The sequence below is a fragment of the Mustelus asterias genome, chromosome 17, assembly GCF_964213995.1.
Source record: "Mustelus asterias chromosome 17, sMusAst1.hap1.1, whole genome shotgun sequence".
Classification (NCBI taxonomy): domain Eukaryota; kingdom Metazoa; phylum Chordata; class Chondrichthyes; order Carcharhiniformes; family Triakidae; genus Mustelus; species Mustelus asterias.
Genome location: NC_135817.1, coordinates 65,861,830 through 65,886,692, shown reverse-complemented (window position 1 = coordinate 65,886,692; position 24,863 = coordinate 65,861,830). Strand labels below are relative to the sequence as shown.

At 43.1% G+C, this 24,863-nt stretch overlaps 1 protein-coding gene across 1 annotated transcript in view; it reads left to right on the top strand.

Moving 5' to 3' along the window:
* Positions 1-24,863, top strand: part of LOC144506072 (proto-oncogene tyrosine-protein kinase ROS-like) — a 161,696-nt gene that overhangs the window by 36,113 nt on the left and 100,720 nt on the right. The window contains exons 3-6 of the mRNA XM_078231889.1: positions 9,286-9,346; positions 11,510-11,658; positions 12,638-12,776; positions 14,348-14,555. Coding sequence (XP_078088015.1) covers positions 9,286-9,346; positions 11,510-11,658; positions 12,638-12,776; positions 14,348-14,555 — 557 coding nt within the window. The remainder of the gene's footprint in view (positions 1-9,285; positions 9,347-11,509; positions 11,659-12,637; positions 12,777-14,347; positions 14,556-24,863) is intronic.

Below are 24,863 nucleotides of genomic sequence, written 5' to 3'. Positions count from 1 at the left end.
ACTCCATCTGACGAAGGAGCAGTGCTCCGAAAGCTTATGGTATTTGCTACCAAATAAACCTGTTGGACTTTAACCTGGTGTTGTGAGACTTCTTACTGTGCTTAGCCCAGTCCAACGCCGGCATCTCCACATCATAGCTACAACTCTCTCCAGCTTTTACAGATGCACCATAGAAAGCATTCTTTCTGGTTGTATCATAGCTTGGTATGGCTCCTCCCCTGCCCAAGACCACAAGGAACTACAAAAGGTCGTGAATGTAGCCCAATCCATCACGCAAACCAGCTTCGCATCCATTGACTCTGTCTACACTTCCCGCTGCCTTGGCAAAGCAGCCAGCATAATTAAGGAGCCCACGCACCCCGGACATTCTCTCTTCCACCTTCTTCCTTCGGGAAAAAGATACAAAAGTCTGAGGTCACGTACCAACCGACTCAAGAACAGCTTCTTCCCTGCTGCTGCCAGACTTTTGAATGGACTTACCTTGCATTAAGTTGATCTTTCTCCATGCCCTAGCTATGACTGTAACACTACATTCTGCATTCTCTCATTTCCTTCTCTATGAGCGGTATGCTTTGTCTGTATAGCGTGCAAGAAACAATACTTTTCACTGTATGTTAATTCATGTGACAATAATAAATTGCAGTGGGTCCAGAAAATCCTGCTGGCGTGAACAGCCGGTAAATTCCAACCATTCTTTTGCCACTGACTGTAAATTGCCAGCCATTATCTTTAGCAATGGTGGCTATGTTCTTGGAATAGCTTTTCTTTGAAACTTCTGAAGGAATAAGGCTCCACATTTGCAAAATGAATTTTTAAAAAGAGAATGCTGTTGGCCTCAATGTCATTAACAAAAAGCTTTACTTTGCTCGTCATTATTCTTTTTAAGATCAGTTTAAATACATTTTATAAATTGGCATAACTTAAATGGTGGTGTGATTTGAGGTCTTAGATGATCATTTACTCTTGGGAAATGTTGTAAAGTCCAGATTGTGTATATTGGAGAAAAGCTGGGAAAGGTTTGAAAATGTGGCGAATAAATTAGGCTTATACTAAAGTTCCTCAACTCATCAAAAACTAGAAGGTTCAGTTGTACAGAAAAATGTTGGAAAATCTCGGCAGGTCTGACAGTATCTGTGGAGAGAGAATAGACATGATGTGGAGATGCCGGCGTTGGACTGGGGTAAACACAGTAAGAAGTCTCACTACACCAGGTTAAAGTCCAACAGGTTTATTTGGTAGCACAAGCTACAAGCTTTCTGAGCGCTGCTCCTTCATCAGGAGAGTGGGAGTTCTGTTCACAAACAGGGCAGGTAAACACACAAACTCAATCTATAAGATAATGGTTAGAATGTGAGTCTTTGCAGGTAGTCAAGTCTTAAAGTTACAGACAATGTGAGTGGAGAGAGGGCTAAGCACAGGTTAAAGAGGTGTGTATTGTCTCCACTCAGGACAGTTAGTGAGATTTTGCAAGCCCAGACAAGTCGTGGGGGTTACAGATAGTGCGACATGAACCCAAGATCCCGGTTGAGGCCATCCTCACGTGTGGGGAACTTGGCTTGGAACTAGAGCAGGGCTGTAACAAAGGGTCATCCAGACTGGAAACATTTGTCAGAATGCTACCACCTCACCTGCCACGGAATCGGAGTGGGCGAGAGTCGGAAAACAGAAATCTCCGTTGACCTCGGGCAGGAATTTCCGGTCTCGCCCGAGCGAGGCCGTAAAATCCTACCCAGTGGCTCTATTCTCTCTCCACAGGTGCTGTCAGACCTGCTGAGATTTTCCAGCATTTTCTGCTTTTGTTTCGGATTCCAGCATGCGCAGTATTTTGCTTTTATCTTAAGGTTGGGTTGTATTCATTTTGGAAGCAGGATAGCTTTTGATTGATTCAGTGTGTGGCTGCTCAGCCATCCTACTTTACATAATTCAACACTGATCCCACGCAGCAATTCTTTCTGTTCCATTTGCCCATTCTGACTCACCGTACCAATGGCCTTGGAGTGGGTATTCACTCATGACAGCGACCTCAATAATTTATTGTTGTGTGAACTAACGATCCAGTAAGTGAGTGAAAGAAATGTGAGATGTGGCACAATTTTTATTCAATAATTTCATTCTTTTATTGAACACATCTCCCCCCCCCCCCCCCCCCCCCGCCCCCCCAGAATATTTGCATTCTTTCATGTCCTTCATACATCTCAGAACACTTGGCAACAAGTGAAACATTTCTGACTAATCGAAAGAGCAACACCTCTGATAAAGCAGTGCTTCCTCAGTATTGTATAGAAGTGCCAGCCTAATTCGTGTGCTCAAATTCCTGATGCGGCTTGAATTTGCCACCTTTTGATTCTGAGGTGAAAATGCTTCCACTGTGCCGGCACGATAGGAAGTAAACAACCTCTTAAATTCCACCTTTTGTTCCTGTTTTCAGAAAGAAAGCCTGCAGTCGCTCTCCAATCTTCATTACTTAGGTATTGAATTAAAAAGAACGCAACCAGGGCACACCCAGCCCAGTCAATCTTCACTAATAGTGCACGTTCTCCCCGTGTCTGTGTGGCTTTCCTCCAGGTGCTCCGGTTTCCTCCCACAGTCCAAAGGTGCGTGGGTTAGATTGATTGGCTCTGCTAAATTGCCCCAGGGTAAATACGTGGGGTTATGGGGACAGGGCCTGGGTGGGATTGTTGTAGGTGTAGGCTCGACTGGCCAGACTGCCACCTCCTGCACTGCAGGGATTCTATGATTCTATAAATGAAGTGGGTGCCACAAGCGTGGGAGAAGTCATGTATTTATTTGTGGGATGTGGGCATTACTGGCTAGGCCAGCATTTGGTGCCCATCCCTAATTTCCCTTGAGAAGGTGGCAGTCAGCCACCTGACTAGTTAACCAACATCCCGATATAATCATTGCCACAATTTTTTTCTTCTGGGATCTGTAATACTGGCCGGGCCCTCCAGGATATACAGATAGCACTTACTACATGTGCCAAACTTAACACATCATTCTCTCACTTCTTGAAAGAAACCCGTGAGAGTTTTGACGAAATTGAACTCGAAACAAAAGGATGATGCCTGATGTAGACTACAGTATGTAAATAAACAGAAAAAGCAAAGTCAATGATGGTGGTGTACCTAATGCTGACAAAATGTTTTAAGAGATAAATCACAGATTTGTTAGAGTGCAAAAGGAGGCCATTTGGTCCATCATGTCTGCAACAGCTCTCCCTCTGATTTTGTTTAGTCAGCCTTTGCTGGTTAATAAAATCTTGATGTGGAGATGCCGGCGTTGGACTGGGGTAAACACAGTAAGAGTTTTAACAACACCAGGTTAAAGTCCAACAGGTTTATTTGGTAGCAAATGCCATTAGCTTTCGGAGCGCTGCTCCTTCGTCAGATGGAATTACTGACATTGAGGTCAACAGCATTCTCTTTTTAAAATTTCATTTTGCAAATGTGGAGCCTTATTCCTTCAGAAGTTTCAAAGAAAAGCTATTCCAAGAACATAGCCACCATTGCTAAAGATAATGGCTGGCATTTTACAGTCAGTGGCAAAAGAATGGCTGGAATTTACCGGCTGTTCACGCCAGCAGGATTTTCTGGACCCACTGCAATTTATTATTGTCACATGTATTAATTTCACTCCATCTGACGAAGGAGCAGCACTCCGAAAACTAATGCCATTCGCTACCAAATAAACCTGTTGGACTTTAACCTGGTGTTTTTAGAACTCTTACTAATAAAATCTTCCCAATCTTGAAGCCTACCACTAATCCTCACAGCATTGTAGGCCTTCCCATTCAATTTGATACCATCCTTAACCTCCTTCATTAGCCCCGAATGGTACATCCATCTCACAGAGTCATTCTCTCTCAATGTAATACAAGAATACAAGACCACAAGAAATGGAAGCAGGAGTAAACCACATGACTCGTTGAACCTACCCTACCATTCAACACAAACATAGCTGATCTTGCGTCTCAACTCCAACCTCCCACCTCCTCCCCACATCCCCCAACCCCATTAGAAGCCACACACCTGTCCTTCCCAGCCTTAAATGCATCTGATGATGAACCATCCACAATCCTATGGGGTAGAGAATTCCAAAGATTTACAACTCTTTGAGTGAAGTAATTTCTCTTAATCTCAGTCCCAAATGATCGCCCCGTTCCAAGACTATGCCCTTGTGTTCTAGACTTCCCGACTAGCAGAAACAGTCATTCAAATGGTCAGCTACCCAATCAAGCTCCCTCCCCAAGAATCCGGCTTGCCTCAATGAGATCACCTATACCCCCTTCCAAAATTCAGAGAAAATCTAGGCCCAGTCCACTCATCCTCCCAACACAGGATGATCCACCTGTCTTTCTGACTTTCCTTTAGACTCAGCCTTTATTTTATATTGTTTCTCCATGTTCTTCCTACAAAATGAATCACTTCACATTTCTCTGCATTGAACTTCATGCCATCTTGTCTATGTCTCTTTGAGGTTCTGCACTATCCTCCGTTTACAATGCTTCCGAGTTTCGTATCGTCTGCAAACTTTGAAATTGTGCTCGGTACACCAAGGTCTAGGTCACTTAGTATACAAAAAGTAAGGGTCCCAACATTGATCCCCAGAGAACTCCGCTACAAACCTTCCTCCAGCATGAGATATATCAATTAACCACTACTCTCTGAGCGGAATTTTCCCATCCCACCTGCCATAGGAATCGTAGCGGGCAGGGGTGGACCATGCAAAGGTTCGTTGACCTTGGGCGGGATTTTCTGATCTTGAGGAGAGCGCAGCTGGAAAATCCTACTCCCTGTTGCTCAGCCAATTCCATATCCATGTTGCTACTGTTCCTTTTTTTTCCATGAGCTATAACTTTGCTCACAGGTCTGTTGTGCGCTACTGTTTCAAACACCTTTTGGAAATCCGTGTACGCCACTTCAACAGCATTGCCCTCATCAACCCACTCCGTTACCTCTTCAAAAAACTCCAGGATGTTGGTTAAATATGATTTCAGCTGTAAGTGAATTGTGGTATAGTTTTTTTTTCAATGGTGGATACAGAAGGAAGTAGGGTTAGGATGTGGAATGGGGGTGGTGGGGAAGTAATAGATGGAAAAGGTGATGGAAGGAAGTGAGCAGAATTGGCCTTGTATGTGATTAATACCATGGGACTAGCAAAGCCCTGTGAGGTGGCCTGGTCGAAAAGGTGGTCACGAATGAGTTGGAGAGTTTGCATGGATATCATGATATAAACCATGAATTTGATGCTGGCAGTGCTAGTTTGGAGCTTAAAGTCCTGGCCAATACCCTGTCTTTATCTGGCACAGCTGAACAAATTCAACAGTCGGAAAGACAACCCCCTCATGCTCTCCAGCACTATTTAAAGGAATCAACTTGCAGATTAGTTTAGTTGCTTGTTGAGTTTCTCTGGTTGTCACTACAATTCTGCAAAGCATTTGGTGTTTTCTGTAGTTATTTCAAATTGCCAAAGCCTACAGGTAGTGGAGTGGTGTGGCAGGTGCTAAAGGACATTTTGCTGACATCAGGACTTCTGCACAAACAGGCTGCCTCAGACATTAACATTAGACATTCCCCTTGGAATAAAGCATGATTTGGAGAATTTACATAGGTCATGCAGGCAGGAAAAACTACTGGAGGAAACGGTGGGGGGCGCAAATGGGTCTCTGTAAGGGTATTCTGGGAGCTATTCTCCTACCTGAGGCCCCATTTAAATCAGTGTTTGAGATGCCTACACTTCTGGTAAGGATGTCCTCACTGCCACGAAGCCTGCACTCGACCCTGTATCATCCTGGCAATGCCAACCTGTATCAGAGCGCAGTGTCAGGCCACTGCCTGACCATGACCTTCTTCACCAGGGGCTATACTTTAAAGTTTATTTATTAGTCACAAGTAGGCTTACATTGACACTGCAAAGAAGTTACTGTGAAATTCCCCTAGTTGCTACACTCTGGCACCTGTTCGGGTCAATGCACCTAACCAGCACATCCCACGCAGACATGGGGAGAATTGCAGACTCTGCACAGACAGTGACCCAAGCTGGGAATTGAACCCAGGTCCCTGACACTGTGAGGCAGCAGTGCGAACCACTGTGCCACCGTGCCGCCTGCGAAGTTACTGTGAAAATCCCCTAGTCGCCATACTCTGGTGCCTGTTCGGGTACACTGAGGGAGAATTTAGCATGGTTAAAGCAGCTAATCAGCACGTCTTTTGGACTGTGAGAGGAAACTGGAGCATCCGGAGGAAACCCACTCAGACACGGGGAGAATGTGCAGACTCCGCACAGACAGTGACCCACGCCGGGAATCGAACCCAGGTCCCTGGAGCTGTGAGACAGCAGTGCTAACCCCCATAACAGGTTCTAGTCTACGTGAACCTGTTGTAAACTGCGCTGCGTGAGATCACATCTGCGCAATGCCAATTTATGGTGGGGGTGTCAATATCTGGTGGGGGAGACGGGTTAATGATATTAATCGTTATGGAGATGGATGTAAAGTAGGTTCACGCTTGATGAGATCGCTAGCGAGGGGTGGGGAAGATCCGAAATTGTGATCTCGCTGCTACGTCTGTGACTTCCGGATTTTGACCCCCACTGGCATTGGAATGGATGGCGAGCATGGGCTCAAGATTTCTCCTGTTGTGTTTTGTACTTCCAGAGTTTTGAAATCACCACACTGTTTTACACAGATACTGGAGCTATCGTCAGGCCTCAGAGCTATCATTGAATGTAATTCTCTGATCTCTCCATGTACTGTAGAATGGTATTTATTTAGGGTCACTGTCTGTGCAGAGTCTGCATGTTCTCCCCGTGTCTGAATGGGTTTCCTCCGGATGCTCCTGAGTGAGTGATATGACTTCCTGGATGCTTATGTATACACGCGCTCAACAATTGAGTTTCTAACTGAAATACCAGTAACCACAACATTGTTCTCCATTCACCAACAGTCTCACAGCTTGTCTTCCTTTTATCACTGATCAGAGAGAGACTGCTTGACCACAAAATAAACACGCCAAGTGAAGTTTATGAACAAAATCATGCAATATCATGTTCAAAGGTCAACCAGTTACACAGGTACATTCCCTTGTGGCCTCCTTGTGCTTTTACTGTCCTACTTCCCTTGGATAATGTTACACTAGTGGCTATGGCATGGCTTGCAGAAGGCTGCTGAGTTTCAGTGGGGAAAACTGCAGATGGCCCTGGAGGATATCTGTAGGCAGCTTGGCTGGACAGATTGCTGGACTGCTGAGAAACTGCAAGCCAGTTTGTGTATTGTAATTGACATTGATGAGGATGGCAGCTTGAACTTACATGGCAGCAAACTGGTCTTACATGATCAAAGTCTGACCTTTCGATGTAACACTGATGTTGGGTAACTGTTACTTGTGTTACAATGGAATCTGCAACATTGGACACTGCATCATGACTGGGTTCACAGGTGTGTGAATGAAGTTGTCCACCAGTTCCATGCTGCAAAGGATGGGCTTTAAACTTGACACAAAACCCTGTGCCAAGCTGGTGCTAAGTTTCCCCCATTCTCCTTGGCATTAACTTCAGGCTTTTCAGCAGGTTTCCACCAATCTTACATTGTGTCTATGCTCTTCTGTAGGCTGCCCCATTGACATCCTCATCTGAGTCCTCTGTGACAGAACCCATGTGCATCCTCCAGTGAGTTGGTACCTGTGCTGTCCTTGCTTCTTATCCCTTCTGCATCCTACTCATGGTTGATGCCTCACTACATGCAGATCCTGCTTCTAATTTAAATTACGTGCAGTGTCAGTATCTGAGTTGGTGGCTGCAAGTTTGATATCTTCATCACTCCTTTCTTGGTATTTTTCATTGCCTGGCCAGTTTGCACCTCCTGGCTACCTGAAAGGGAAAAATATACAAGGGTAAAGTTGTGGTGTGCAATGTAAGAGGTGCACGCTTACAGATTAAGAGAAAGTGGGATTTGAGAAGAAGGTTCAGGTATGAGGGTACTGCTATCTTCAATGGTTTGAGGCCTGCTGTTGGCCATCCTGATAATGACTAGCAGCATCTCCTCCGTGGGGGTTAGGTGTGCGGATGTGCCTGTCTATCCTCTGATTAGTTCACACTGCCTCCAATTATGTGCCACCTTGTCCTCCAAGAGAGAGGCAAATGTGGCGATGCATTTGGCTGAGGCTGATATGGCTGTGTGTACAAGGTGTGAAACTTGGTTTGCAGCACTGCTAAGTATTTGGAAGTGAGCTGAAGCAAATCAGGCATGAGGCCTAATTGAGAGAGATTGTTGGTGGGTGTGGTGACTTGATTAGTGTTTGTTGCGATTGGTACATTTGGTAGGAAATAACATTTGCAAATGCATTCATTTGGAACCTCACACGAGTTCCTGTCCACTCGTGTGAGGTTGTTGGGGCTTATCTCATGGCACTGATGTCCATCTGCTCCCATTGCCTGTTTGAGTGTATGCGCCTGGTGGGCCCCTTACAGATACAAAACACTTCACCACCACCATGACCTCCAGTGAAGCACTCAAAAACCTTGATGCCCATTCTCTCTCCTGTTGTGTCAATTCTCATTCTTTCCCAGGTCAGATTCTCTTTAACCATAACTTTCAGCACCTGCTCCAGCCACAACCAGCCTCCTCTTTAACAGGAACTTTAGAGGTGCCCACCACTCTCAATATTGGCCCCTGCTATTGTGTCCAGCCAGTGACCAATGAGGCCGGTGCTGGCTGGCCACAGAACTCAGGAACTGTGATTCCTTAAGTTGGCATTCTGCCTGCATTGCAATCAGTGGACCAAAACCAAAAAATACTGGAACGTCTCAGCAGGTCTGACAGCACCTGTGGAGAGAGAATAGAGCCAATGCTGTATTCGAGCCAACGCTCTACTCTCTCTCCACAGATGCTCTCAGACCTGCTGAGATTTTCCACTATTTTCTGTTTCTGTTTCAGATTCCAGCATCTGCAGTATTTTGCCTTTATATCATTGCAATCAATTGGTGTGGGTTGGATGCTTTCCAATTTAACCCCCTAAACCTGGTGTTTAAGCACAAAGCATGCGCCATCTGGTTATTTATCTCGTTGCTGTTTACAGAACTTGCCACATGAAAATTTGCTGCTGTATTTGTTATAACATTGGATTTACTTCAAAAGTACTTTAGTTGCTGTGAACTAATTTTGGGATGTCCCGACGTCATGTGAAGGACTCTTTAAATGCAGGCTCTCTCTTTAATCAATTTTTACTTAATTCATTGAGTTTTATTGTTAGCATAACTGTGTCCTAGGATTTTGATTGTTTTTTACAGGTACAGATCTGTCAATTGGGTTGTAAGGAGGCTGAGGAATCCTACGGTTTTCACATAGCAGGTGAAGTTTTAAAGTTTGACCTCCTTGAAGCTCTTTCTGAAGCTCCTACTGAGAACTTGTATGTAACATGCATGCACTTCAGAGAAGGCTTTTCATATAGGTGGAGGTTTTCTAGCTTCACATTTACAGAAATGCGCTTGGCACATTTTTACCCGCTATCTATTTTTTCTTTTTGGAAAGGTAAATAAAGTTAGGGTTAAATACCTTACCAATATGAGGGAAGTCAGTGTCGGGAGTAGATATTTTTCTCTTCTGCATTTTTAGTGCAATGTCCATCTTATTTAGTTATCTCTACAGCTATCCACTCTGGGCATAAACAGATCTGGCTCATTCCTTCTCCAATCCTCATGCTAACTGATAATAGGTAGATCGATTGAACAAGATTCTCATTGTAGTTAGAACAATTGATTTTGCAGGTCCAACAAGCCAGAGAAAGAGAAAAACCATAAGGCAACAAATAAATTAAAGTAGGTGCAAAAACTCGGCTAAACCCAGCCCATGTAATCAAATGATTGCAAAACCAAAAATCTTAAGTACTGGAGTACACGCAAATTACTGCGGATGCTGGAATCTGAAACCAAAAGAGAAAACGCTGGAAAATCTCAGCAGGTCTGGCAGCATCTGTAAGGAGAGAAAAGAGCTGATGTTTGGAGTCCAGATGACCCTTTGTCAAAGCTCAAAGGACATTTAGTTTTGACAAAGGGTCATCTGGACTTGAAATGTCAGCTCTTTTCTCTCCTTACAGATGCTGCCAGATCTGCTGAGATATCCCAGCATTTTCTCTTTTGGGATCTTAAGTACTGCGGTGGTGGTGGTTCTTAAAATTGGCCCCCTAATCTTTTTAAGTAGCTGGTGGGGCAGGCGCGACCGTAGTCCAACAGCTCCAGCATGATGTTGTGGGACCTGCACCTTGGATTTATCTTCTCACTAAGTTGTCAGCAATATGGCAGAGAAGCGGCCCTGATGGTGGCTTCCACCTGTTTTTCCCCACACTGCGATACGCTGCCTCAAAAAGGGAAAATTCCATCCATTGGCTCATATAGTAGGAGTAGCAGTTCTAGCTGATTTCTCTCCTTCCTAACTTGGCGACACAGAGGCCAGTTGTATTTCTTCCTGACATTTCCCAGCTTTCTCAGGAAGCTCAGCTCACACCTTGATCTTCATGACTTAGTTGTGTGCCATATCAATCAACCACTGAGTCTATAGGGCAGCCACAGCCTGTAACACCAATGCAACTAATTTTCACTCCTCCACTTCCCATTTTACTTGCCTGCCTTTTAAAGGCAATTATGGTTAATGTGACAACGGTACACCTTCATCACTGACTGACTGTTCAGTTAATTAAGTTTTGGCAGTATGTTTTCTGATATTTTTCTGCACGAATCTAGAAAAAGAAAAAATTCAGTAGTCATTTGCAATCAGTAATGGTTCAGTGCTTTGCAATATTCTTGAATATATCGTATAAAAATTATAGAACAGTTCACACAATAAGGATGGGCTTAGAGCAAATAAACTCATAGAATAGAGAACATAGAACAGGAACAGGCCCTTCGGCCCACGATGTTGTGCCGAACATGGCGCCAAAATAAACTAATCCCTTCTGCCTGCCTCCTTATACTTCAGAAATTTAAAAGGGAAGAGAGTCTTTTTGATTATCATAGAATTATCATAGAACCCCTACAGTGCAAAAGGAGGCCATTCGGCCCATCAAGCTTGCGCCGACAACAGTCACACCCAGGCCCTATCCACGCAAACCCATGTATATACCCCACTAATCCCCCTGAGACTGAGGGTCAATTTAGCATGGCCAACCAACCTAACCCGCATATCTTTGGAGTGTGGGAGGAAGCCGGAGCATCCAGTGGACACCCATGCAGACATGGGGAGAATGTGCAAACTCCACACAGACAGTCCCCTGAGGCTGGAATTGATCCCTGGCGCTGTGAGGCAGCAGTGCTAGCCACTGTGCCACCGTGCAGCCCATGCTTGCTTCAAATCCATGGGTAAATTAACTGTTGTAAAATGATTGCACCACAGTAAGTGCAATATCAACCCTGCTTATTGGAAATCGATATTTCATTTAATATTTTTCAGATTCACATAAGTAATCAATGAATTTATTTTTTCCTCATTTCAAATACTATTACTGTCATTTTATTGCAGAATCACTGAATGATCCTCGTCCTCCCGTGGCAAGTGCAATAGACAGTACATCCATTCTGTTAAAATGGGAAGAAGCAAACTCATCAGAAATAAGATACATTATTCAGTGGAGATACAGCAAACTACCTGGGCAATGGGTTTTCACTGAAGTATGTATTCCGCGATGGACCATAACAAATGGAACACCTCTCGGTGTGTTAAATGTTTGCAGGACAGACTAGAATGTAACATTGAAAATAGCTGGCATTTCCATGATCCCCAGAAGCAACTTAACATTGTAGATGGTAAAAACTTCATGTTGATTGGATAGTTGAAATTTGAATGGGGACGCGATGGCCTAGTGGTAATATCGCTACATTCGTAATCCAGAAACTCAGCTAAAGTTCTGGTCACGTGGGTTCGAAACCTGCCAAGGCAGATGATGGAATTTAAATTCAATAAAAATATCTGCAATTAAGAATCTGCTGGTGACCATGAAACCATTGTCAATTGTCGGAAAAACCCATCTGGTTCACTAATGTACTTTAGGGAAGGAAATCAGCTGTCTTTACCTGGTCTGATCTACATGTGACTCCAGAGCCACAGCAACGTGGTTGACTCTCAACTGTCCTCGGGCAATTAGGGTTGGGCAATAAATGCTGGCCCAGCCAGCGCGCCCATGTGCAATGAATGTATAAAAAAGTATTTGAATGTCGATCTGAATTTTGATAACACCATTTTCAGGCTAGCGGTTGAATTCTTTAAATATGCTTTGCATTGTGTCCTGCAAACATTGTTTTAATAAGTATTCATGAGATGCAAATGGAATTTGTGCTCTCTGCCAGTGGGATAAGCGATCTGCCATTAACCCGCCATTCAGAGAATTGCAGCATGATTTTACACTAGCGGGATTCTGACTCCTGCCAGATTCACTGCAGTTGCTAGCCACCAAACCCACTGCAGGCTGGTTGGGACAATTCCGACCCTAAAGTCTATCTGACTGCCCACGTCAGCTAATTTTGTTTTAGCAGATTTGCCCGTTGAAGGACACAATGTTAAGAAGTAAAATTGGAGTGAACCAACAGCAAAATACAACAATGTTCTTTGAAACTTTGTAAAGCTGTTGATTTGTTATTTGTGTTTCTACAGGTTGTTGAAGACACAAAATATAATGTCACAAAATTGCACCCATACACTGAGTACGCCTTTAGAGTGATATGGATAATAACAGGCAACTTGTATAAACACTCCCCTGAAAGCCGCTCATACAGAACCAAACCATATGGTGGTATGTTATTTTAAAGAATTTATAGACATAAATAAGATGTGCCTTTGTGTGGTTTCTAAGATGCAATGCTTTTAAAATGTGTTCTAGTAAACTATTAGGAAAGGTGCTCTGAACCAAATACCTTCAGTTATGTATTTGATTTTTTTTGGCAGAAGAGTTAAATTTTTGTTTTAACACTTGGATGAGCAATATAAGTTCATGCTACTTTTAAAGATATCCATATATAGACTTGTGCTTGGACTGCATGAGAAGTCATGACCACCTATAGGCAGGCTGTTCCATAACCTGTGAGCTCCGGGGCATCATACCTGGAGGGTAGCCAAAGATGGGCTAGTGGAACCCCCTTCCCCATGTAAGGATTGCACTGCAATTGCCCAGAAAAGTTCAGGCACAGCCTCAGATAAGAAGTTCATAACTGAAGACTGAAATGAGGAGATATTTCTTCACTAAATGAGTTGTAAACCGTTGGATTTCTCTATTCTGAGAGCTGTGGTTTCTGGCTGGGTTGAGTATACTCAAGCTGGAAGTCAATAGATTTTGAATACTAAGGACATTAAGGGATATGGGGATAATGCAGGAAAGTTGGCTTAAGGTAGAAAATCAGCCATTATCTTGTTGAATGTAAGAGCAGACTTTAAGGGTCAAACTGCCTATTTCAACTCATGTTCCTTATATGATCGTGTCTCAATCCATTCTAGCAGGCAGCATGGTGGCACAGTGGTTAGCACTGCTGCAACACAGTGCCAGGGACCCAGGTTCAATTTCCACCTCGGGTGACTGTGGGGAGTTTGCACATTTTCCCTATCTCTGCGTAGGTTTCCTCTGGGTGCTTCAGTTTCTTCGCACAATCCAAAGATGAGCAGGTTAGGTGCATTGGTTATGCTAAATTGCCCTTTAGTGTCCAAAGATGTGGGTTTGGGGGATTAGCAGGGTGAATGCATGGGGTTATGGGGATAGTGCTTCTCTGTCGGAGAGTCGTGCAGACCTGATGGGCTGAATGGCCTCCTCCTGCATTGTAGGGATTCTGTGCTGATAATAAAGCTGAACTCTAATGGCAGTGTGCTGACAAATTAAGACGGGTACCTTGGCATTGATTGTAACTTGATAATGCAGCTTTATTGAATTTTGCAGAATTTGTGTGTCTGGTTCATTGGTGAAATCATCTTCTTGCATTTTAAATTAGTGGCTTGATAATATTGGGGGCAGGAAGCCTGCTTGTGCCTCTGCAGGGGTAAGCACCAAAGAGGAAGTGGTTGAGAATAATGCCCATTTAAAAATGATAGGGTGGCGGAAATGGAAGGATAAAGTTCTGCCTCTTGAGTTGATTTGCAAAAGGAGTAGTTTTATTTCGGGTGCCTGAAGAACAATTTTCAGCTGTTATTCATTGGTAAAGATTTGCTCCATCACATTTAACCTCAGGAAATGTGATTCTATTTTTATTACTACTTCAGGAGTAGCTGCAGGAAGGATTATTACAGTTTTGAACAAATTAATTTCAAATTGTCCAACTGACATGTATTATTGGAAAGAAAATGTTTCTTACACTCTTATATTTTGTGTGTTTTTTTTAGTCCCATCATCGGTACCACTAATCATTAGGACTGAAAGTCCCAGTCCTACTTCAGTGGTTGTTGAGTGGAAACCACCCGTGTTTCTTAATGGACCATTAGTTGGCTACCATATTGAGCTCCAGAGTGGTACTGAACATATTCTCAGGGATGCAAATCAGGGACAACTACATTATTCTATTTATCCTACTAAACCAGGCACAACATACAGGTACTATATACATATATGTATAAATATGTGCGAATATGGCTTTAGCAAATATATGGTGTAGGATGTTTTAATTGAATATAATTTAGGCTCAGAATAATGATGATAATGTAACATCTGGGTAGTTAACAATAAGATATCAAAATATCCTCCAATATCACTCTTAATCCTGGTTCTTTTTAAATTAGGTTTTAGTTTAGTTTATTTATTAATGTCACAAGTAGGCTTACATTAACACTCCAATGAAGTTACTGTAAAAAATCCCCTAGTCGCCACACTCCGGCCCCTGTTCGGGTACACTGTGGGAGAATTTAGTATGGCCAAAGCACCTAACCAGCACGTCTTTCAGACTGTGGGAGGAAACCGGAGCACCCGGAGGAAACCTACGCAGACACGGGGAGAACGTGCAAACTCCACACAGGTAGTGACCCAAGCCGGAATTGAACCTAGGTCCCTGGAGTTGAGGCAGCAGTGTTAACCACTGTGTCGCCCTGCCACCCCATAGGTCGTCAATGTTGTGTCAAGATGAAAATATTTTGGAGCCAGTTTTTCAGAAATTCACTTTTATTGTCTTCTATGAAATTAAAATTCGACAAACTGCACATTTTACAGGGAAATATAATTGTGAAGACAAGTCTATATTTAAATAGGTTTCTCTACTGCTATGTCAATAGTCTTTATTGACTGACTACAGTTTCTTTGTGTGACATACAGGTTTTCCATAGCCGCAAGGAATACTGAAGGACTTGGACCTGCAGCCATTATGAATGTCAGCACACTGCCTCAACCAGGTAATTAATCTGGTAAAAGTTAACTATGATTAGTGATGCTCCTTTGTGGCTTATAATTTTATTTTCATGTTTGTTAGGAGTATGTTTTTACATTTTTCATTCTTCAACCAAGCAATTAATTTCCAGTTCTGAAGAAGAGTCACACAAACTCAAAATGTTGACTGTTTCCCACTGCAAGGATGTTGCCAGATCTGCTGAATATTTCCTTTAAATTATTTTCCATCCTGGCATCGCTGATGAGATCTCTTTTCCAATGCCAGTCCACACTCAGCCGATCCCACTTGTTATTATTCCATTTTTCACAGTGATTGGAGTTGTTGTGAAAAAGATTTAATAGGGCAAATATTCCTAGTGGTGATATCTGTACTGTGGGTAAGACTTGGACATTAGGTCATGGTGTATTGATATTGGCTGTCCATGTAATGTTCTCTTTAAACTGCATGATAATCTGAAAGTCCCCAGATAGTTCAGCAAATGACTCATTCAACTGATTCATAGGATGAAGGGATTGACTTACGAGGAAAGGTTGAGCAGGCTGGGCATATACCCATTGGAGTTTAGAAGAAGGAGAGGTGATCTGATTGAAACATATAAGATCCCAAGGGCACTTGACAGGGTGGATGCTGAGAGGACTTTTCCCCAGGGGTCACAGTTTAAAAATTAGACATCTCTCATTTAAATCCGAGATAAGGAGAAATTTATTTTCTCTTGTGGGTCATTAGTCTGTGGAACTGTCTTCCCCAGAGGGTAGTGGAGGCTGTGTCATTAAATATGTTCAAAACTGAGTGAGATTTTTGATCGGTTGGGGAGATGAGAGTTGGGGGAGGGGGCGGGGGTGGTGGGGGTGGCAGACAGGAGTTGAGGCCAATCAGATCAGCCCAGATCTTATCAAATGGGAGAGCAGTCTCAAGGCGCTGAATGATTTACTCCTGCTGCTAATTCTTGTGTTCTTATGTACATGGTGGCCAGGTTCACCAGCTATTTACTCTCCATTCCTACTGATTAGCTCCATTCATACACACAACTGATCAATATTGTCAGTCTACTTTGCTTCATTTCCCAAAGCACAAGGGGTCTTTGCTAGCCAGCGAGTCCCTGCCTGTGCTCTTGCTTTGTCACTGTGCTCCTCACCTGTGCTACATTGTTCGGCTTGTTATTTAGGATATACGTATCCATGCTGTTGCTTGCAAATACTGAGTGAAGGATCAATGTTGCAAACTGTGTTGGAGACAGCAGTGTAAATTACAAGATAATAACTGTTCTGTGTGACCATGTACATGTCTGTGTACGAGTGAGAAGGGAGGCAGAGTAGTGTTCTTGGTGGAGTCATGGCATTGCGGTGGGTTGTCAGCAGGACGGGAAGATCCCACTGGCATCTAATGGACAGAAGATCTTTTACTCTCTCAATATTGTTCAAAGTGGCATCAAGAACTTGTAGTCCCTGAGCACTCCTCTGGTGTGCACCTTCCCATTTGTATTGGGTGATATCTTGTATCCAGTGGCAAAACTTCTTAAAATGTTTATTGAAGGATCCCATGCACAGTAGTCAATGTGCGTAAGCTGCAGCTTAACCTAGGTGTCATGAAGCAGCCACATAACAGGCTGTTAGCTTGTGTTACATTACTTGTAAGCCATGATGTCATTCTTGGCTCACTGTTAGCACCCTTGCCTCTGATTCTGTGAGGTCATACATTTCAACTCGACTACAGAGGCTTAAGTATGCAATTGCAACATGTTTACTGTACAGAAATGAGCCATTCAGCTCATCCCAGTTTTCTAGATGGACACTTCAGTGCAATACTAAGATAATGCTATACTGTCGCAAGTTCCATCTTTCAGATGAGACATAAAGTGAGGTCATAGTTGTCATTGGTTAATGTACAGATCTCATTAAAAAAAAAGAACAGGGGAATTGCCCTGGTGTGCTGATCAATATTTAACCCGTCTTACGAAAGCAGATTATCTGACTATTTATCTCATTCATGCTTGTGGGACCTTGCGGCTTGCAAAGCAGCTTCCTCATGTCCTCACATTGCAAAAGTGAGAACCTTTCAAGAGCATTTAATTGGCTGTAAAGCTATTGGGATGTCTTGATGTTGTAGAAGGTTATATATAAATGCAGGGGTTTTTGTTTTAAATTTCAATAACAGTTTGCAGCCTTACATGTACTCACAGTGGGCTCTCAAAAGTTAGGGCATACGGGATCAGGTGATCAGTAGCTGAATGGATAGTAAATTGGTTAAATTCAAGTGGGGAGTAAGAGTAAAGGATTGTTACTCAGATTGAGGGAAAGTTGGAAGCCTTCATCCATGAGGCTCAGTGCTGAAACCACTGTTGTTCATAGTTAACTTTTAATCTTGGAATCCCTAGAGTGTAGAAGGAAGCCATTTGGCCCATCGAGCCTGCACTGACAACAATCCCACCCAGGCCCTATCCTCTTAACCCCAAGCATTTAAGCTGTTAATTCCCCTGACACTAAGGAGCAATTTAGCATGGCCAATCAACCTAACCCACACATCTTTGGACTGTGGGAGGAAACCGGAGCACCCGGAAGAAACCCACACAGACATGGGGAGAACTCCAGACAGATGGCGACCCAAGCCCGGTATTGAACCCGGGTCCCTGGCACTATGGGGCAGCAGCGCTAACCACTGTGCCACCGTGATTTGGACTTGGGAACAAATGACTCCATTTTAAAATTTACAGATGATACCAAACTGGGGGGAGCATGCAGGTATAATTAGCACCGACATAACCCAATACGACATTATCAATCTTGTAAACTAGGAAATTCAGTATCAATAGGGAATTGAAAGAAATTTCTATACTCTGAATGATGGTTAGAATGTGGTTAGAGTGGCAGAACTTACTACTTCAGCAAGTGGTTGAGGCAAATAATTTTGATGCTTTCAAAAGAAAACGAGATGAGTATACTAAAAGACAAGGAATAATAAGTATCTGAGATGAGGTGGATGGAATGGGTGAACATATATGTGGAGTATTAACCCAGCACAGACTAGTTGGCCCAAATGACCTGTTTCTGTCTGTATATTCCATGTAATAGCAATGAAAGAGCTGTAAGGTTGATTGAGATCTTGGGATGGGTTAACAGTAACTGTGTAACATGCATGCTTATGATCATGCAGTTAATCTTGGCAGCATTCTTAAGATGTGCATTTCCATTTTGCATTTGTCCCAGGTTTTTGTGCACATAGTTTTGACCAAAGTTGCCATCTCTTGTCAGACAATTGATACTACCCTTCTCTGTAAGTGTCCTGGAATACAAAACACTCTTAATAGAGTCAAAGAAGTTTACAGCATGGAACCAAGCCCTTCGGCCCAACTTGTCCATGCCGCCCTTTTTTTTAAAACCCCTAAGCTAATCCCAATTGCCTGCATTTGGCCATATCCCTCTATACCCATCGTACCCATGTAACTATCTAAATGCTTTTTAAAAGACAAAATTGTACCCACCTCTACTACTATGTCTGGCAGCTTGTTCCAGACACTCACCACCCTCTGTGTGAAAAAATTGCCCCTCTGGACACTTTTGTATCTCTCCCCTCTCACCTTAAACCTATGCCCTCTAGTTTTAGACTCCCCTACCTTTGGGAAAAGATGTTGACTATCTAGCTGATCTGTGCCCCTCATTATTTTATAGACCTCTAAGATCACCCCTCAGCCTCCTACGCTCCAAAGAAAAAAGTCCCAGTCTATCCAGCCTCTCCTTATAACTCAATCCATCAAGTCCTGGCAGCATCCTAGTAAATCTTTTCTGCACTCTTTCTAGTTTAATAATATCCTTTCTATAATAGGGTGACCAGAATTGCACACAGTATTCCAAGTATGGCCTTACCAATGTCTTGTACAACTTCAACATTCCAACTCTTGTATTCAATGTTCTGACCGATGAAACCAAGCATGCCGAATGCCTTCTTCACCACTCTGTAAACTTGTGACTCCACTTTCAAGGAGCCATGAAGTTGTACCCCTAGATCTCTTTGTTCTGTAACTCTCCCCAATGCCCTACCATTAACTGAGTAAGTCCTGCCATGGTTCAATCTACCAAAATGCATCACCTCGCATTTGTCTAAATTAAACTCCATCTGCCATTCATCAACCCACTGGCCCAGTTGATCAAGATCCCGTTGCAATTGGAGATAACTTTCTTCACTGTCCACTATGGCACCAATCTTGGTGTCATCTGCAAACTTACTAACCATGCCTCCTATATTCTCATCCAAATCATTAATATAAATGCCAAATAACAGTGGACCCAGCACTGATCCCTGAGACACACCACTGGTCACAGGCCTCCAGTTTGAAAAACAACTCTCTACAACCACCCTCTGGCTTATGTCAAGAAGCCAATTTTGTATCCATTTAGATACCTCACCCTGGATCCCATGAGATTTAACCTTATGCAACAACCTACCATGCGGTACCTTGTCAAAGCCCTTGCTAAAGTCCATGTAGACAACATCCACTGCACTGCCCTCATCTACCTTCTTGGTTACCCCTTCAAAAAGCTCAATCAAATTTGTGAGACATGATTTTCCACTCACAAAGCTATGCTGACTGTCCCTATTCAGTACTTGCATCTCTAAATGCCTGTAGATCCTGTCTCTCAAAATACCTTCCAACAATTTACCCACCACGGATGTGAGGCTCACTGGCCTGTAGTTCCCAGGCTTTTCCCTGCAGCCCTTTTTAAACAAAGGCACATTTGCCACTCTCCAATCTTCAGGCACCTCACCCGTGACTGTCGATGATTCAAATATCTCGGCTAGGGGACCTGCAATTTCCTCCCTAGCCTCCCACAATGTCCTGGGATACACTTCATCAGGTCCTGGGGATTTATCTACCTTGATGTGCTTTAAGACTTCCAGCACCTCCTTCTCTGTAATATGTACACTCCTCAAGACATCACTACTTATTTCCCCAAGTTCCCTAACATCCATGCTTTTCTCAACAGTAAATACTGATAAGAAATATTCATTTAGGATCTCACCCATCTCTTGCGGATCCGCACATAGATGACTGTGTTGATCCTTAAGAGGCCCTACTCTCTCCCTTGTTACTCTTTTGCCCTTTATGTATTTGTACAAGCTCTTTGGATTCTCCTTTGCCTTATCTGCCAAAACAATCTTGTGTCCCCTTTTTACCCTCCTGATTTCTCTCTTAACTCTACTCCTACACCCCCTATACTCTTCAAGAGATTCACTTGATCCCAGCTGCCATTCCTTGTCATGAGCCTCTTTCTTCTTCTTGACCAGGGCCTCAATATCCCAAGTCATCCAGGGTTCCCTACTTCTGCCAGCCTTGCCCTTCACTCTAAGAGGAATGTGTTTACCCTGAACCCTGGTTAATACAGTTTTGAAAGCATGCCACTTGCCAGACGTCCCTTTGCCTTCCCACAGACTCTCCCAATTAACTTTTGAAAGTTCCTGCCTGATACCATCAAAATTGGTCTTGCCCCAATTTAGAATTTTAACTTTTGGGCCAGACCTATCATTCTCCACAGCTATCTTAAAACCAATAGAATTATGGTCGCTGGTCCCAAAGTGATCCCTCACTAACACTTCTGTCACCTGCCCTTCCTTATTTCCCAAGAGGAGGTCAAGTTTTGCCCCTCTCTAGTCGAGCCATCCACATACTGATGTTTAAGTTTATTTATTAGTGTCACAAGTAGGCTTACATTAACACTGTAATGAAGCTATTGTGAAAATCCCCACATCACACACTCCGGCGCCTGTTCGGGTACCCTGAGGGAGAATTTAATATGACCAATGCACCTAACCAGCATGTCTTTCCAACTGTGGGAGGAAACCGGCACACCTGGAGGAAACCCACGCAGACACAGGGAGATTCCGCACAGTCACCCAAGCCGAGAATCGAACCTGGGTCCCTGGCACTGTAGGCGGCAGTGCTCTAACCACTTCATGAAGTAACCTGTTCACTTTTAGCCAACTACCAGGAATCTAGTACCGCACTGCTGCATCACTTACACTTAGATGACATTTAATGGAAAAATCACCCTAATTTCCACTATTCATACCTACAAGAAGAATGCTGAATTGGATTTCCTAAATAGGAGCCACTTTTGAAATGTCTTAGTTGTTTCACAAGTTGACAGCCTAATTTTTTTAGAGAGTTGTGACTTCATTTGGATGTGTTTGGCCAGTTGTCAGTCTCGTTGTGAATCATTAATGAACACGTACGTTTCAGTGGGAGATGAAAATCGGTGTTCAACGCATTGCATTTGAATCATGTCTGTTGTGTTGACTATGAATCATTACTGACGGCAGTTGCTAAAGAAATTTGTGACTCAGAGCTCATAAACCCCTTTTGAGAAAGAAGACTGTGTATGGAAATGGAGGTTGAAGTAATGGAAATTCTGCTGGTATTAAATGATGAAATGTACATAGGTTATAATAAAATAATTGTACTATTGCTCTGCCGAAAAATTTAACTTAAAAGCAAACAATTTCATTTTTGCAGAGCTATCTGGAAGTCTGGCACTTTGGTTGTCGAGACAGAATGCCCTATATGAAAGTAAACCAGGAGATTTGGAGGAGATGTTCTGTTCCAGAACAGATTGGATTACTCACAGCATCACTGGTACAGTTAATTCCTTCCTCTCTTGTGGATGCAAACAAGCTGTCCAGCTTCCTGGCTGAGTAATCCACAGTCAGTTGGTTCAGTCAGTTAATTTGAGATGTGTAGCTACAATGAAACCTTGACTGAATACTATTAACTATTTTCCTTCCTGCTGTATTAATAGAATAAAAATTAATTAGAGATAAATGGCAAAGCTCCAGAGTAGATTTTTTAAATATACAGCGAGTTGTTATGAGCTGGCATACATTATTTGAAAAGTTGCTGGAAGCAGATTCAACAGTAAAATTGAACGTATACTTGAAAACGAGAAATGTGCAGGGCTATGGGGAAAGAGTGAGAGAGTCAGACTAATGGTTAGCACTGCTGCCTCAGTGTCTGGGACCCAGGTTCGATTCCTGGCTTGGGTCACTGTCTGTGCAGACTCTGCACGTTCTCTCTCTGCGTAGGTTTCCTGCGGGTGCTCCGGCTTCCTCCCACTGTCTGAAAACGTGGCGATTAGGTGCATTGGTCATGCTGAATTCTCCCTCAGTGTACCCGAACAGGCACCAGAGTGTGTCAACTAGGGGATTTTCACAGTAAATTTGTTGCAGTGTTAATGTAGGCCTAATTGTAACATTAATAAAAATCTTAATTGGATAGCTGTTTTAAAGAGCTGGTTAAAGTCCAACAGGTTTATTTGGTCGCAAATGCCACTAGCTTTCGGAGCGGTGCCCCTTCGTCAAGTGGGAGATTCTCCCACTCCACCTGACGAAGGGGCAGCGCTCCGAAAGCTAGTGGCATTTGCTACCAAATAAACCTGTTGGACTTTAACCTGGTGTTGTTAGACTTCTTACTGTGTTTACCCCAGTCCAACACTGGCATCTCCACATCTTAAAGAGCTGGGCCAGATGCGATGGATTGAATGACATTCTGTCTCTATAATTTTTTGCCTATTTATAAGGCGAACACAATAAAAGCTGCACAATTGTACTTGAAGTCTCTATTTGGTGATATTTTTCTGAACCAAAGGTGTCAAGGTTAGAACATTTCACTCCTCTTCGTACATTGGTGTCAGTAAGTGAGGTTTTGGTGAAGTATATCAGTGGGGCTGTTTAAAAAGGAGGGATTAATGCTGTTAATCCCAATGTGAGGAAATAATTTTTGTCCTTGTATAGACAGCTCTCGCCTTTAGAAACAGATAAATCCACCAATATATTTAAACAGGAAAATTGTATTATCACAGCTAATCCTAGCACAAGCCACTCAGAATCCAGCAGATTTTGTTTTGCTGCAGAACGCACAGAGCTAGTGATCGTTCAATTAATTTTCTGTCATCAGTTGAAAACTTGGAAATAAATTATATCTTGGCTGAGCATGAGACATGGTAATCATCTCCATGTGTAACCTTTGGTTTTATAATTCATTGCATACATGTCAGTGCTGCCATCCCCTGGTGCAGGAATCTTGTGCTCATATATATGGCCTGTCAAACCAGCTGAAGAATAATCCCATTGAGTTTAGAAGGGAGGTGATTTAATCAAGGCATTTAAAATAATAATGAGATTCGACAAGGTAGATACAGGGACACTTCATTCAAGGTTCGTAGAAACCCGACAGGGCAGAAGATGCCATTCGGCCCATTGAGTCTACACCAACTCTCTGGCAGAGCATCTTACCCAGGCCCTCTCCCCCACCCTATACCTGCCACCCCACACATTTACCATGGCTAATCCATCTAACCTGCAAATCTTGGACTGTGGGAGGAAACCGGAGTACCTGAAGGCAACCCATACGGACACTGGGAGAACATGCAAACTCCACACAGATAATCACCCAAGGCCAGAATTGAACCCAGGTCCCTGGCACTGTGAGGCAGCAGTGTTAACCACTGTGCTGTCCTATTTCCTTTAGTTAGAGATTCCAGAACATTATGTCATAACTTAAAATTAGAGCTTTGCTATTTGGAAGAGAAGTGGAGAAGTATTCTTTTCACACAGAGTCGTCAAAATCTGGAATTTCTGACTCCAAAAGGCTGAAAATTCTGGATCATTGAATCTTCCAAGACTAAAATGAATAAATTTAATTAGGTAAGAGTATCACAGTATCAAAGATGGCCAAATGGATTTGAGTTATAGATCGACCATGATTTTATTGAATGGTGAACTGTCTCAAGGGCCTGAATGGTCTGCTCCTAGTCCTGATAATTCAGTAAAGTAACTAAACACTTGTTTATTTGTGTCCTCCCCCCCCCGCTAATGGATTAGGAATATCTGGTGACATACGTAAGAAAGAGCTCTACATTGCTGAGGGGCCACACATCTGGGCACTGTCGGTTGGCAGCTCGAACCATTCTCGTCTGGTTTATCAGAGTGACAGATTTATCAGTGATCTCTCTGTTGACTGGCTGTACCACAACCTTTACTTTGTAATGGGCCAACAGGTAAATTTTTTTGACACATTCTTGAGCATGAAGCTTACTGAGTAATGTCATTATTTCCAAAGACCCATTCGATATTTTTTTGCTACTTGTATTTAGTAATGTCTTTTTGATTTATAATCCGGAAGGTTTCTCTCCTTGTTAACTCTAAGTCACAAAACAATCTTTTATTAATTCTAGAAAGCCCTTCTCTATTTTACCAGTAAAGACATTGGGTGGGATTTTATGGCCTCACTGAGAAGAGACTGGAAATTCCCACCCGAGTTCAACAGAGATTTCTGTTGTCGGACCCTCGCCCATTCCGATTCTGGGAGGGCGAGGTGATAGAGTTCCGGCCATTGTTATCCGAGTGAATTTCGGGTAATTTGAAACCTGCAACTTACTGTAGTTGGTCTCTCAGTTGTTGGCTACCTGAATTTATCCCCACAGTTCCTGATCCAGACTTTCAGCCAGGCCTGGAGGTCTGTAGCATTCTCCCATTAA